The sequence below is a fragment of the Nesoenas mayeri genome, assembly GCF_963082525.1.
Source record: "Nesoenas mayeri genome assembly, chromosome: 3".
NCBI lineage: Eukaryota > Metazoa > Chordata > Aves > Columbiformes > Columbidae > Nesoenas > Nesoenas mayeri.
In genome coordinates, this window is record NC_137544.1 from 36,284,173 (window position 1) to 36,300,347 (window position 16,175).

At 38.9% G+C, this 16,175-nt stretch overlaps 1 protein-coding gene across 1 annotated transcript in view; it reads right to left on the minus strand.

Annotated features, from left to right (window-relative positions):
• Window positions 1–16,175, minus strand: part of ME1 (malic enzyme 1) — a gene marked incomplete at both ends in the record, with an annotated part of 166,500 nt that overhangs the window by 15,117 nt on the left and 135,208 nt on the right. The window contains 2 exons of the mRNA XM_080342086.1: window positions 10,013–10,126; window positions 11,854–11,951. Coding sequence (XP_080198212.1) covers window positions 10,013–10,126; window positions 11,854–11,951 — 212 coding nt within the window. The remainder of the gene's footprint in view (window positions 1–10,012; window positions 10,127–11,853; window positions 11,952–16,175) is intronic.

Genomic DNA, 16,175 nt, shown 5'->3' on the forward strand with positions numbered 1-16,175 from the left:
CTGTCAGGAAAGGTGACCTCCAATTTTTTCCACAGTGCGTAACAGCTAAGAGGTCAGGCTGACATCTTAGTAGAGAAAAATGTTGCTATTCTTTTAATTTTTAATCTAAGCAAATAACCAGAATCCTGCATGAAACAGAGTTACTTATTTATACAGTACCTGATCGGCTTTCAGAAAGGTACTTCAACATTTTAAAATTAAGATAATGGCAATGCTGTTAAAACACTTATTGATGCAAGATCAAGAATTCAATGCTCCATTTCCTACTGACATATATGATGATATCTCATTAAATTAGCTATAAAGGAGTAATCAAATAGTAAGCTGGATGTGATCCACTGCAACCCTTTGCGGGCCATTGGCTGGTGAGACTAGCACTAGCCAGATGTGTCAGCTTAGGTCAGATTCACTTCTATCTTAATTTCACACAGGACATTTTACAATTCTAAAAAACAAACAAACAAACAAACAATAAATCCCAAACCAACCAAACCAAAACAAACAACAACAAAATCAAACCCCAAAACCAAACCTGAAACCATTTAAAATGTATTTCTTTATTCAGCTTTGGTCTGAATTACCTTGATCCCATTAGTCAGAATGAATCACGTCTCCAAGTAAATATTTTTCTTGTATATTAACTAAGAATGAAGTATTAAATTCTGTGGCTTAGCAAAAATAACAACAGCTATGTACATAGAGATATTTGATTGGAAAGTGCCTGTAAAAGAAATCCTACAGTTAGGGTTTTTAAAATATGTATATTTTAAATAGATTATTTTATTTGTTGATTCAGTGATCCCTAAAGGATCTACATAACATCTCCCTAAAAACTGTGTCTGAGATTTCAATATCAGCCAGTTGATACGGCTACAAAACTCCAACAGTTTAGAGGACAGTGCTCTAGATAGTATTTTTTCTCCCCAGACTGGCAAATTGTTAAGTTCTGCTCTCCACAAAGTAGTGAGGTGGCGGCAGGGGCACAGTTCGCTTCCCTCCTGGCCCTGCCAACAGGACAACTTTCAGGAAGGAAGAGGCAATCGAGTTTTGTCCATGCTCAACCTCAAACTAAGGGGTTGCCAGTCCATTTAGTACGAGCTTCCAGATATCCGCCCTGAGCGCCCACAGCCGGAGTGAGAACTCACAGAGGGAAAACGATGGAGCCAAAACGCAGAAGTCTCAATTCTGGACTGGTGTGGTTTTCTGTCTTGTCTCCCTCCTGATGCTGGAGAGACGCAAAGCGGTCAGACCTGTCAGTCCAGAGCTGCTCTGACTAAAAGATCTTCCAGAATCGCTGAGCCCGACTTCTGATATTTCCATTTGCAGCCCTGGCTCCGCGAGTTGCTGTGCTCTGTCTGTCTGCTGCTGGGAAGCGGGCTGCCGAGGGTCATCGCAAGGCAGCATAAATCAGAAACTGCTCTGGTCTGCTGGTGTCTTCAGAATCCTGAGATACTAACACAATATACAGCTCACTCATATTTCCCTTTTTCTTCTAAATAAGAAAAGGCAAAATTTAAAATACTGTATATTTGAATGAGCTCTGGGGTTCCATGTATGAAACTCTGAGTCTTTTAAGTCGAAACATCATCTCCAGCCATATTCTGCTTGTATTCTAAGTCCACTGCCTTACTCTGCTAGCATTATTAAAAAATCATTCATTCAGTGAAAAGAGCTCAGAAAAATAAGCAATCTAGAGACGTGCCCCTTTCAGTACATAAGCCTCAATACAGTCTCACTGTCTCACTGAAGGACGCCGGTGCCTGCCATGCAGGGGAAGAATTTTTCCTGGGGTTCCTATCAAAGGATTTTATTGCACCACTATTCAAACAGCAGTATGAAGACTCATCTAGGCCAGAGAGCAGCTGCCTTAAGTTGTCTTAGTGTGTTTTCTATGATATGTAACAAGCCTCTTTCATCCATCAAGTGACACTCCCTAGATCCAAAAGGAAAGACTTTCACACTGGATACACAGATGAACTAACAGGCTCCATGTGACACCTGTGCAGATATTCAGAGGGGGAGACACGAACACACAAACTCTTTAAATAGAAGGAGGATGGTAAAGTTAGGAAAAGAAGCTACATTTCCTTCTTGCTTTAACTTCCTAAATGGATTCTCACATTCAAAAAAAAAAATTAAAATCACCAAATTTCATTTTATATAACTTCTTGCAATGCTATGTATTCTTATATTATTTTCTTATCATTCACAGAACAGGTAATTTGCTAGGGGCATTGTAAGAAGTTTACCTCATTAAAAAAAAAAACCCAAACTAAATACTAAAATACCAGGAAGACAAGCACAGCATCCTCAATGCCTGCTCAGGCTGCCTGGATAAACTGTACAACACACCTTCACTAGAATGCTGAAGAATGTTAAAAACACTCAAAAAACCCCAATAAATCTTAAGTCCAAAGACTAAATGAAAATGTCAGAAGTTACTTCAGGCAGGGGAAAAATCTTGGCTCTATCACAGTGTCATTTTGTATCAAGAAGCCTATGGGATATTTTGAATTTGAACAAAAGAGAACAAAGCAACCTGAAAACAGATATGTTGCTATATTAGAAGACACCGTGGTATCTCAGATGGCAAGTAATACGAGCTAAATTCTTTATTAGCAAATGAGTTACAATGTGGACTGTGTTAAGTCAGCAGATGAAGTACGGAGATGAAGAAACAATAGCAGCATTCTCTGATGGTGACATTATGTATGAAAGATCTTGGCAATCCTAAACCAGCTATACTCCCTAATGGGTATGAGAGTGTTGGTATTATATATTACTATTACCAGTAGTAAGATATAGTCACTTGGACACCAGGACATTTTAATTCAAGGAGCTAAATGAAGTAGCAGGACTCAGTAGTTAACAGTTTTGTGAAGAACTTACTCATTTTGGATTTGAACTGAAAGCAGTTCTTAGTCTAAGGATTTTTTAATTATTTTTTTGTTTGTTTGTTTTAGTGGCTGATCAACAGCACAAGAAGCAAAAGGAATACTGAGACTGGGCTTCAAGCAAATTAACATCACCATTTCCACAGAAAGTTACTCACACCATCATATTAGGGAACCAAGTTGAAGCTCAGATAACAAACAAAAATGGCCCATCAATAAAACCCTGAGAAAGCTCATAGAAAACAGCTGTAAAAACAGAAGGCCAGACTGCACAGCAGACATCTACATGGCGTATTACAGAACAGGAGGCAAATCTTACAAAACCCACCAATGCGAAGCCTAACGCCACGGCCTGTTTGAGCTGGTCCTGCCGCGGCTGCCCCGCGAAGCAGGGCTGGAAAGCACAGCAGCTTCATGGCAGGGCTGGAAGATCTCCAGAATTTGCTCTTTCCATCAGCTGGGAAGCAGCTGAGAACCAGCCCCAGCACCCTGAGGGCTGCACTGTCCCACATCAGAGGCGGCGCTGGCATTTGTCCCATCTCACAACCAGGGAGACGCAAATCTATTTATATAAACACTTGCCTCCGTTGGGCTGTGTCAACTGCGGCTTATTTAAACAAGAGAACGAAGATCAGTACACAGATTAATAAATTCATCTGAGGTTCTCAAATACTGAAGACGTGAGAACCACAAAAGACATGAGAACTGTAGACCAAAGAGCAAAGCAGCCCATTAGTAAGTAGAGTATTTCCAACCACAAATGTTTTGGGTTTACTTGCATTTTCCCTGTGAGTTCCCTATTGCAGAGTTAAGGGCAAAATAAACAAAAAAAGGCAGTAGTTAAAGCACCAAGGAAGAAGCAGGGGGAAAAAAGGATGTGGTTAAGAGTCATGGGAGAAGGTGGTGGAACATCTCCCTGTTGGGAGATGATCTCTACATGGCTGTTTATCTCTTTCATCACAAGTACAACCATGGTCTAAAGCTTGTTGGTGAACCAACTAGAGGGCTCTAGGCAGGGACTGGAGTCAGCACTACAAGCTGAGGGACCTCTCTGGGGAAACCTCCAGAAATATGGAAAGGGAAGGGATGGGAGAGGCACAGAGAGCGCACATGGAGGGGATCAGCCAGACCACCCTCCCTAGACAGAACTCCAGGAGAGTATTGTTTACAAGGAGTCGCAAAATGCCAAAAAAGTAGGTGGAGGTATGGATACGGACTCACTGGTCAGGGGCTACTGAAAGCCAAGGGCTTGCAGGTGACAGGCACTCCTGTGTGGCCTCATTTAGGGACTAAAAAGCAGAGACATGCATCCCTCTCAAATCCCCACATGGAGTCCCTAATTGTGAAGTGACTGTGCCTCCTGATCAGGCCCATCACCTAACATCTAAAGCACCTGAAGACAGCAAATTAAAACCAGACAAGGCAACTTGGACATGGAGTTAATAAATAGTTTGTTGCCAACACAATTTGAGGAGATAATGTCATCTGTGGGCAGTAAAATACACAATTTAGGTGAGAAATGTAATTCTGGTGTTGACCTAGAGACACATTGTTAGAAGATTAAGGCTGTTTATGTAAGCTGTGCAAAGTATACAAAATACACATTCCATGTAAACAAGTACACATGGGTAACAGGCAGGAAAAAGTTTATAAAGACAATTATTTCAAGAAGATCTGAGAAGCAGAGAAAGTCAAGAACCTACAGAGCAATGAAAACAAAATGGAGCAAAACAATAATTCATTTCAATAATAAAGCATGAGCAAAAGAAATCATAAACCATCAAAATTAGTTCACTATCTCATCAGTACATCTAATGTACACAGTGTCAAAGAGGAAACAGTTACATGGTAACAAATTTAATATTCAGATTTTTGGTGGTGTCGTTTTTAGAGAAAATAATGTGGATATTACTAGAACACACCCCACTAATCACCATTTTGCCTTATCCTCACTTGTTTTCATATGTTACCAATTGAGTATGAATAATACCACAACGATCAAAGACAAATTAATGTGTTTCCTTTCCGCAAAACTTATACTTCACATAGAACAAGATAAACACAAGATGAAACTGCACAGATTAATTGACAAAGCAAACAAGGATTGCTTCCCTGGGAGAGCACAGGAGTTAAACAAGGCAGAAACTGCTTTAAGTGATTGTGGCACCTCGGAGATACCCAAGACTCTCCATCTTTGCTAAGACACAAAGCCGATTTTTGGCTCAGAAAGTCCTAGCCAGTTGCAGTTAGCCATAAATTAACTGATCAAGGACAAAAGTAAAGATAATAATTGACTTGATAAAAGAAATAATTAATAGTTAGCAGAAAAGGTAGACATAGTGTTAAGCTGTATATACAAGTTAACATTAAAATTAGTATCAAACATTATAAACCATACTAAATCAGTACCTAGAATGAAATCCAAACTTTTCTTAAGCAATTATTGCTAAAAAAAATTTGAAAATTCCATCATGATGGGATTCAGTTCAATATTAAGGTACTTGATTGTGAGCTCTAAAGGCTCTTTCATTTATTATATGAGCTCTGCTGACTGTAAATGGAGCAACCACATCTATATGACACTGGAATTCTGCTATCAGTCCCAGATGTCCTCCTTTATTTCCATCATTCTCTAAGCAAAGATTGAACTATGTGTGTAACCAACTTTGACCAAACCACGAACTTTAATCGAGGTCACATCCATTGCCAGTTAATTAGTTGTAAGGATCTTTTCCAAATCAGTTTGCCAGGGATATTCAAGTAGAGGAAGGAGGAGGGAAAATGAAAACACTGTAGAGGACTATCAACAGGGTTACCTGGGCATCTCCATTCTAATTAATTAGGACCACAGAAATTAGGTAAGCTTTTGGGGTCTATTTCAGTCCTCATCTTAGAAAGACTGATATTCTGAGGCCTTCAATTATCGGACCTCAGCTGATGTTCTTGTGCTTGCCATTCAGTTTGGGCTTCACTCAGGTGAAGTCTTACTGGGGATAAGACCATGCATCTAACAGACATTTAAAACACAAACCACTTGATTAGACACAAGTATTACTGTGCTGAACCAGAAAGCAGAGAGTACAAATCTGTTAAAAACAACATTGCTCCATGTTGACATACTTTTTAAAATTAAGGATGACATTCATCCCTATGCAGTTCCAGGAACCATCGTAGCTATCACCCTCCCCTGTTCTTAGTATTGCCTTAAAAAAAAAAAAGGAAGAAACAAAAAAGAAGCATTTGCATTATTAAAATGCTCAGATAATGGTGAACCTCATGAACATCGCAATACTGTTTATCACTTTCTGCCTTTTCTCAGCTACTCGACACAAAAGAATTTATGTTCTTTGAAGATCATGGGTGATCAGGCCACTATACAGACTAAGCGTGACACTATGGCAGCTCTAAGGAAGACACAAAATGTGTTCAGCACACATCACAGATTTACGTATATTTGTGTGATTAAAAGAAAAAAAAATGGGAACACTGAGAATATGGGAAAGAAAAGGAGTGTGGGAGATAGTACCCACCAGTGTGTTCATATAGTTAAATATCCATTCATCAATCAGACAGAATGTGACAATGTGACAGAATTCAGAAATTCAGAATTAAAGATGAGTCCCAACTGCTTGCGAATAACCTCCAAGTTCACAAGAGTGCAAAAGCAACTTTAAAAGTGTCTTTTAATTAACCATTAAAACTTCCATCTGAATGCACTGGGATACTTAACACAGGCATTTCAAGAGGAGTAATATCTGTTTCAAAAGATCATATAGTTCAAGTTGCAAAATTCCAATGATCTTACGATCTGCAAGCCTTCCTCATCCACCTTCAAAATGTGAAAGCATACTGAACAAATTAAAAACAAACGAATGAACAAACAACCACTACCAACAAAAAACAACAAACAAAGCAAAACAATCAACCAGAACACACCCACAACAACCCCAAACCGATATGAACAATGCTATAAGGTCTCTGGAAGGAAGTACAGAACACAACTATAGACAGTATAACCAGCAGCCTTAATCACCAGCTCTTTCACCACAACATAGCAGAAAAGTTGGTCATCAAACTTGGTTTAATGAAAAAAGACGGTTCCCAAGGAAAAAACCAAGAATATTAACAGGCAAATGAAAACACAGCTGCACTTGAACTACAATTAAAAAGCCACAAAGGAAAAATCATCTACAAAAGCCTGATAAGTGACTTCGTGGCAGCTTTTGTGGGTGGGGAAGAAGAAAAAGATGGAAACTGTTTGCAGTCAAGTCAACAAAAGTTCCAAGGTTATTTTTCTTTTGTTTGTACTAGTTGAAATATTAAAGAAAGTAGATGAAAGGACAAACAAGGTTTATATCTATTTTGCATTGCAAAATTAATGATCAAAGGGCAGCATAGAATACAAATGATGTTAAAATTAGTGTAGCTGGACAAAGTAATCACTGAGTTTTCAGAGATCCTGTTATTTCTCATACTATACTGCTAAAGTAACAGATGAGAATATTTCTAGAACTGAAACGGTCTCCCTGCTTCCAGTAAAATTCTTTTGATCAAGCAGTTTTTGGTGGAGCAAATTTAAAGGGACTCTTTTTGAAGAGGTTTCTGTTGATACACCTCCTTAGTGCACGTATAGTACATGCAAAAGTTGGTTAACTGGTGATCTATGCCATGGCTTGGCAAATCTTATCTTTGCAATAATAATTTTTCTAACAGTGGAGTCCTTTCCATTATACAGTTTTCTCACAAATACTTCTAATTTTACTTCTCTTATTTCATTTGTAAAAATTTGGAAAGGCCTTCAAGGCTTGCAGCACTTTTCTGCAATCAGCTAAAGCCAAAATAATTTCCTAAGTGGACCTAAAGTACAGCCAGAAAAAAGGAACCAGGAATAGCTTAGTTATTTACCTGCTATGTATATGACTTCCCAGAAGTTAAATAAAGCTTCAAGAGGCTTACATTGTATTCTCTTTTCTTTTCTGTTTTAAGGAAGGGGAGGGAGGGGCAGTTTTAATTTTTTTTTTACACTTTTTAGGGCAAAGATTTAGCTGCAGAAGAAAGCCAAGAGAGGACTTGCAGAGCCCTACACCATGGACACGTTTCCTTATACCCGGCTCAGGCCTCACACTGAACTATCTCCAGCTCCTAGGTCCAGCGGGCTCTGCACTCCAACACGCCGCAGCACCCACCCATTCTCCAGCCCCCCAGGATGGCCAGACGGGAATTCTGGTGCTCCCGGGTCTTCCAGGAACACCAGCAACGACCTGAAATGTGCACCGGCAGCTCCCGCTGCTTGCGTCAACATCTGGCCACAAATTCAGCCCTAATCTAATTCAGACAGCTGTTATGTCTGGCTATCACGAGCAGTTCACAAATATGCTCCAGGCAGGACATGAAATTCAGTGGACTGATTTTTGGATAAAGCCCAAATTAAACCCCCAACAAGCAGAATAAGCAGAGGAAAGGAACTTAGAGGCTGTGTGAGATGCTGATTGGTTTTGGCCCTGCTTGAGAGCACTGAAACTAGAAGGCGGTGAGGAAAGAATACAGTCACCGAGTCACTACAAATTTAGAAACTGTGAAAGGAATGTGTCTCTACGTACCAAGAGCAACAACCTGGCTTCTTGGCTGAATAGCAAATTAGCAGGGAGAGGTGTAAAAGAAGCCGGAAGAAGAAATGAGCAGGAGAGAAAAAGGCTGGTTATCCACCTTGGCTGGATGCACATGCAGCCAAGACCTGTTTCACTGCTTCAGGGCTGTGAACCTCCTATAATTCTGGCCCCGTCAGACTGTTTCCTTAACAGTACCAGGAGGTGATTGTAGTTCAATTGTATTATTTGATAATCCCAGTCTCTACGGTGGATGGAACTGTGCAACACACCATTCTTCTCAGGCAACCTCTAGGTTTCAACAGCCACAGAAGATACACGGGCCTTCAGTCATCTGTGTTTGGACGCAAAACCACTTTAATATTATTAGGTGAACACCAAAAGTATAAAAAACACTCATTAAAACAAACAAATAAACAAAAAACACGGTAAAAAATTCTGTGTCTTAGATAGTAGCAAGGACCAGAATTCTTGGGTATCTGATCAGGCTACTTTTGTGCCTTCTGGCAAGGAATGTCCAAGATGACCTTTGGAATACTCTCACATCTCAATGCCTATGATCCTACTATTTTTCCTTCAACAGAATAAGTGAAAGGTGCTGTGATGCTGCTCAATAAACCAAGACAGGTACTGACTGTAGAATGCATCCTCCTGATGCAAAGGTATGTGAACTGTAAAAGATCCCAAATATTAGACCGCTAAGAACTTTGCACAAGCATTCAGTACCAACAAAGGTGACCATAACCACCGCTAACCAACATGCAAGGTGAAAAACCAAAGCCAACTGGCCTCACACCCGTTTCTTTTAAGTAGCTCGCAAACTATTAAATACATAACCACCTTTTAAAACACATCAGTTTCTTTATTCTGGCACATGGAATTCATATGTTTCTTTATTTTGGCACATGGAAAGAATGAGGTAAGGGTGACTGATGAAGTCTCTCAGCAGCTTCAAATTCTGACCAGTGTTGATAGCACTGCAGACCACAACATCTGCAACATGAGCTACATCACTGTGCATAGAAGCTGTTGGAGGCAATATTTCTCCGTTTTTGCAGTTGCAGAAGGATGACATGCTTGCAACACCAGGAAAATATTCTCTTCAAAAATATTTTTGTTCCTTCTAAAAAAAAATGGAATGCTATCCTAATAACGTATCTATACATCTTCGTGCAAGATTGTGCTAACAAATAATAGTCGCGTTAACACAGGAAATATTAAACCCCCAAGTTGAACATTTCTTTCCTTACACAATTTTTAATGAACTGCTGAAAAATTCTCTTCATTATGTGCTCATCCCTAATGAAAATGTGCAGGAACTCCAGGCATAATCACAGGCCCCGTGAAGAAACATGGGAGTCTGTCATTCATTTAATACACTCTAGAAAACAGCTTGCTTTGTCAAGAGAGAGAAATTGCTTTAGTTGCTTTTACAAAGAATACGTTCTTGCCTTTATCTACAGACTGCAAATAATTATCATGACATTTAAAGGAATGAGAAACTTGTATTACCTTCACTATTAATCCCTTTGAATCAACCATCCATATCCTTTTGATAGCTTCCTCTTTCGATACCCCTTCTTTTTGCATAGCCATAACAATGAGGTTTGCTATCCCCAGTGCAGCCTGAAGGAAAGAGAAGAAAAGTAGTATATAAAACTAGAAATGAAAGAAATCTCCTGGCCACTAGTTTCCTCTACCCACTATTTTAGAAAAGTTTCTTAATTTATTTGAGAATAAAACTGATTTTTTTTTTTTTTTTTTCATAAAGTGAACACTAATGAATGGTTGCTACCGTTTGGTAATTAGAAACCATACTGTAGATAACAGTACAGATAAATCTTAGATCATATAGATAAATTACAGTATAGATAAATCCTAGGATGGCATCACCAGTATGGATAGCATAACAAAACATTTAAAAGGTAACAAAAAATGCGAAAACACTTATTCCACATAATAATCTCAGAACACATAAATTATTTTTTCTTCTTTGAAGTTTTGTTTTGTTCATCATATTTTTTTTGTAAATTAGACCAAAGGAAACCACAGTCTGCATGACAGAAAGTAAAACACAGTCCTAAAAGATTTTTTGCCCCTTATCTTTCTTTAAAATGTCCATCAAGAAGGTAAGTCTCCTTCTTGTGTTTTGTAACTCTAGACTTGGCTGTGCTCCCAGTGAAAGCACGGGCAAGGAAAATTCACTTATCAGTATTTTGCTGAAACATGTATCATTCTTACTGCATTTTATGGTATTTCATCCAAAGGATCAAATGTCATACAGGTACAGATTGAAAACAGGCAACGAAACAAGCCAACAAGCCACTTACTCTTTCTGATTATCAACTCATATACATATTTATGGGGTTTATCCTGTTTCTGGCTCTCTGTTATTCAGTTTCACTGAGAATCAAGTGAGATTCTCCTTTTTAGTTAAGAAGTAAGTAGTTTTACTAGGAATGAGCTCCCACAGCAGAGATGATATCTACCTTTACCTCTTTGCAGAAACAGGCACACTGACAATACTCACAACAACAACAAAACATTAGACCATGGATTCACCTGTCTGTGGAGCAAAACCAGGGTAAGGAACTTCAGAGATGGACAGTCTTGATGTACAAAGCCACTGACATGCCAGACATGGATGCAAGTCATTCCAAAAAACTACACACCTGATCTCAGTAGCACCAAATATTGAATCAAATTAAAGATATATGGACCACACAAAACTGGATTAGTATGTTGCACCTATAGTGGGGTCTGGTGACCATGAAGGTTGTAGACTTCATACAAAAGATGACAGGTAGCCACACCGTAGATAAATACAACCTTCTCTTGTGCGTCAGTGGCTTAGAAATTTATACTGAAAATTCAGTATCAAAAAATAAGGCACATAAAAATCTTCAGAAATGGATGAGCTTGACATGCAGAATACTGAAAAACTGTATTTAATGACAGGAAAAATCAAAGAGGCACTGCTTCTTACTACATAATAGTGACTCTGAGAGTCATTTGTTTCATTTTGTTTCATTTCTCTTTGGTGGCCTGATATATTTCCTCATCTTTCCAAAGTGCTTTGTTCATTTATTTTGAGACCAGTTCAATAATTCACAGCTGAAGAGCTAAACCATCAAGTTTGAAAAACAGTTCTCAACAAAATTTATTATGAAGAATATGAGGCTTGACCAGAGATTTTTCTGTAAGTTTGTATTTGAATTAAGAACCAACTTTCAGCAAGTGTTAGTGATCATTCTACCCATTTAATATTCTTGTCATCTGGATACATATAACTTGATTAAACATTAAGAAAATTCTTCACAGTACAATTTTTCCTGATATATGAAAATACATACTTCTCCAGCTCCCTGGAACAACACTGTGTGATCTGATAACCTGTTCTTGGTGATACGCAGAGCTGCAAGGAGACCTGCAACAGCCACAGATGCAGTTCCTGAAATTAAAAAAAAAAATTAAAAAATATATATATAGCTATTCTGGAAACAATTGCAAAGCATTAAATATTAAATTTTAAACAATTACGCAGCATCTTTCAGCTAAAAGATACAAGTACTTAGGGCAGTAACAAAAAGCTCACTGGAACTGGAGTTTGCTCTTCTTTGTTCTCATAAAGCTTAAATGTATATGGGAATATCTTCAGAGTAACATTTAGTAAAACGAGATTGATTGATTCTACTGGATGGCCATAACGGCTGGGGCATTCGAACTATTACAAAATAATCTGCTTATTACCTATTTCAGAAGGAAAAGTTGATAGAGCCCAGACAGAAGTATTTTGAAGGACTCCAGATACTGAAAATTAAGATACTGGTCTCATTCTTCACATAGATATACTTCTAATACAGTAAAAAACAAGACTACAATAAAACTTTATTTCTCATGGGGAGGTTGTCACTGTAGAAGAGCAAAGTGCGAACGTTTACAGAGAAGCAAAGTGAGCTGACTTTCAGCTCAGTAAGGCCAGCTTATTTAAGACATCCACAGTCCTACCGCATCTGAAAGCCCTCAGTACCCCAGTCCACTGCGAAGGGAGTTCCTGTTTACTAGTGTCTGAAATGTTAGAAGTACCTTTTAAATCTATCTTTGAGTCATGCCACACAGGGAAAAAAGCTAACATTTAGTTATATGATTTAGCCTGGGGAGGCCTTTCTTCTCCAAATCAGAACCACAAAGACTGAGACACCTGACTGTCCATGAATGGAAGGATTTTGGTTCTCATTGTGAGAAATATCTATTAATAAAAAGTAGGGCAGTAAAGGGATCTCAAGCAGTCTGTTCATAACAGCAGGATCAACCATATCTCTGTGATTTCTCACAGATCTTTGTCTAACTCATTCCTAACATCCCTTTTTAAATACTCCTATGATATCCTCAGAAAGCTATTCCACTGTTTCAATACACTTTTTTGTTGAAAACCTTTTTTTAAATTTCTTTCTCTTTGCAACAAAATGTGTATTATACTTGAGGACTGTGTCCCAACCTGCTTTTCTTATCTGGAGCAATCCCAATTCTCACCTTCTTTCAGAGTTACATTTTCTAAAACACTTTTCACTTATTTCTCTCCTCTGGACTTTACCCATTTGTTTCTTATCTTTCTTAAACTGTAGCACCCAAATCTATAAACAACCCTGCAGTGCTGCCAAGTCTAGCTATCAGCTTCTGTCACACTGAATAAAGATGGATTTGATCACCAGGAACTGGTATCTTGCTTTTCTGATCCAAAGACCAGTTACTCCTTCTGCCCACAAAGCCTACTGGAGGGGGAAGCCCTTCTTTCATGGGTTACTGACTTCAGGTAACATGCTTGTATTTTCCACAAATGAAAATTGTCACTGAAGCCCAGGCACAAGGTGGACCAAAAAAAGACTCAAACTACTTATTCCTGCAAGGAACTTGGATCCAGTAAATATCAGAAAAAAATATGGGAAAGTACATCAGTTTTCAACATGTTCACAGAAACTATAAAGACATCCTGCGAAAGGGATATGGTAGTGAGGTAGATGATGCCATCAGAAAAGTTGTGCTCAATGTGTGCTTTTAGAGGAGATTCTGAAGAAAGGACAGACAGCATTGATTTCATCAGGACTGAAAAAACTGTATCAGCTACTAATGATTAGGTATTAAAAGTGGAAAAATCGAGATGTCCCCCTTGTTCAGTTCTGGGAATAAGAACCGAACTCTTCCTTCTCCAGACAGTGGCTGCCATTGACTGACCCAAGGAAACTAAAGATCTGCCATTGACTGACCTAAGGAAACCAAAGGTTAGGCCAAAAGTGATTTTGAGAAGCCTGCAAGAACTCGCAAGGAGATCTGCTGGATCCTACAATCCTGTTCCTGATCACCACAGCCCTAACTGCAAATGTCTACAAGCCACCTGGTTGCTTTTGAGAGCCGGATTCACATTGCTGCTGATTTTTCCTTCAAAAAAAGTGCGAAATAGGTGTGACCAGCCCTCCAGAAGCTCTTGGCCCAGCATCTGCACAACATGCAGCTCCCCTCAAGGATGCACTTTCGTTATTTACGAGTCTACCTTCCCACAAGCAATGTGAAGCTTAAAGCTCAAATAGTGGTAATCTCTACACTAAACTCAAGAAGATGCTCAGAACAGGTATTCATATTGCAGGCACACACAATTACGTTTCAAATTCATGTAGCTAAGGAAATAAAAGAGCAGAAGTAGTGAGAGGCTTGGTACTGGGTAGATCTCTCCTTAACAGACATCACTTGGGTGTTGAAGGCTGGGTTTGAATATGTGGTTTATAAGTAGGGTCATCTGAGTTTCATGAATGGTTACTTCTTCCAAAATAAAAGGTAACCCTTAGCAAAATTTAAGAACACATTTTGAAGTTAGAATGCCCCTTAGAAACTCACTTTTTGAAGTAATTCCATCTGAACATTTCAAAAAAATGTGTCCTTAGAACTAAAAAGTTTGTTACGTGCTTTTAATTATGACTTTTCAATCATCAGAAATACAGGACACCTTGTTCTTAGCCCACTTAATGTTTAGATCATACAGATTTGTCATTTTTAGTTATTTAGTCATTTTTATGACTTGTTCTGAGAGCTGAGATCATTTACTTTCTTCTACCTCATTTCTAAATAAAAAAAAAAAAATATCTAAAAATGGTTCCTCCGAGGCATGGCTTTGGGAACAACAACTGTCGGGCTGACACACTTCCACCCCACGGTATCCAAGAGCCAGCTTGTTTCTTCCCCAGATGAAATTAAGTCTTCCTCTGGCTAATGCCAAATTGGCAAAGACCAAAAATGGCAGAAGAGACAAGTCAGACCGCACTCTCTGTTTCCCTTGGTACTCTACCAAACAATCCTCATAACCGGCAATAAAAAAAAGATGGATGCCAAATGCTTTCTTCTGTTTTATGTTACACAGCTGTGCTTGCAGGGGAGGAAGAGGAAGCCTACATAACATGGCTTGTTCCTAAGACCATCAGGAGCTGCTCTTCTGGCAAGGAAAGCTGAGCTGGAGCACTCTCAGGTTCTGCCTTCAGCCCCTGCCAGCAGAGGCTGCGGCCACCACAGCACCCTGCCCTCTGCAGAGGACTTCTCAGCCGGGAAACCTGCTCTTCAAGACACTTTCTGGTGATGGAGACAAAATGAAGACACTGTAGATTTATAATGAATGTGAATGCTGGGATCCTGTTTATCTTCATGGCTGAGGTGCTGCTGCTAAGTTTGGTAGCCATAAAAATGGGCCAGGATTATGTATGACCAGTTGGGATACTTTTACAAAGTCTATGTATCTTCTGTTGTAAGGAAAAAGACAGGAGATACAAAAATTGAATTAAATACTACATTGAATGTCAGTAACATTTTGCATTGATTATTTGTATGGGATGTGAACTATCGTTACCTGTATGTTCATTACGAAGGTGATTCTGAACAAAGGTGATAAGAGCAATATACGAGGACTTTAAATATTGCTTTTTTAATGAATCGCAATCTGCACAGAACTGCTCTAAAACGGTACTTTAAAAGTACTCCACGTGGCTTTTATTCAGCCATTTGACTCTAAAAAGCATAATAACCCAGTTTATTAGATTACTGAATCCACTATCACTGCTGCTGGCAGCGGCTGTCATCACTCCTCGTCAGCAGCTTCCCTTATTCCTTCCTATTGAAAGGGGGGCACCACCAGCGTGAATAGCAGATCTGTTTAACCGGAACCGCTCTGACTGACGGCATGACCTTAAATTTCACCCTGAATACTGACTCCAGTTTTTGAAAAGAATCAAAATGCAATTCACATCCAACTGCCAAAGCCTCACCACTTCTCACAGACATTACGAAGCAGAAACAGAATTTCGCTGCTTTTCCTACTGTCATCACTACAGAAAGGAGAGAAATGGCTTCACCTTCCTCTCCCACACAGCACAGGTTAAATCTCTTCTCTGCAGAATAATATAGACACTGTTCACTGACATGATTTTGAAAACAGATTCTATTTTCCCCAAATTTAAGGAAGAATAACCACAAGAACTTTAACAATGGTAGATATTTTTCTAAAGCAGTGTCACCTGCTGTGAAAGCAAACACTTCATAATAGCTTTCTAGGAAGGTAAGTCATATCTTAAAAAAATACTGTAGATGTGAAATTTCAAAGTACATTATTCTTTATCAAGTCTTTGTTTTCTGTCCA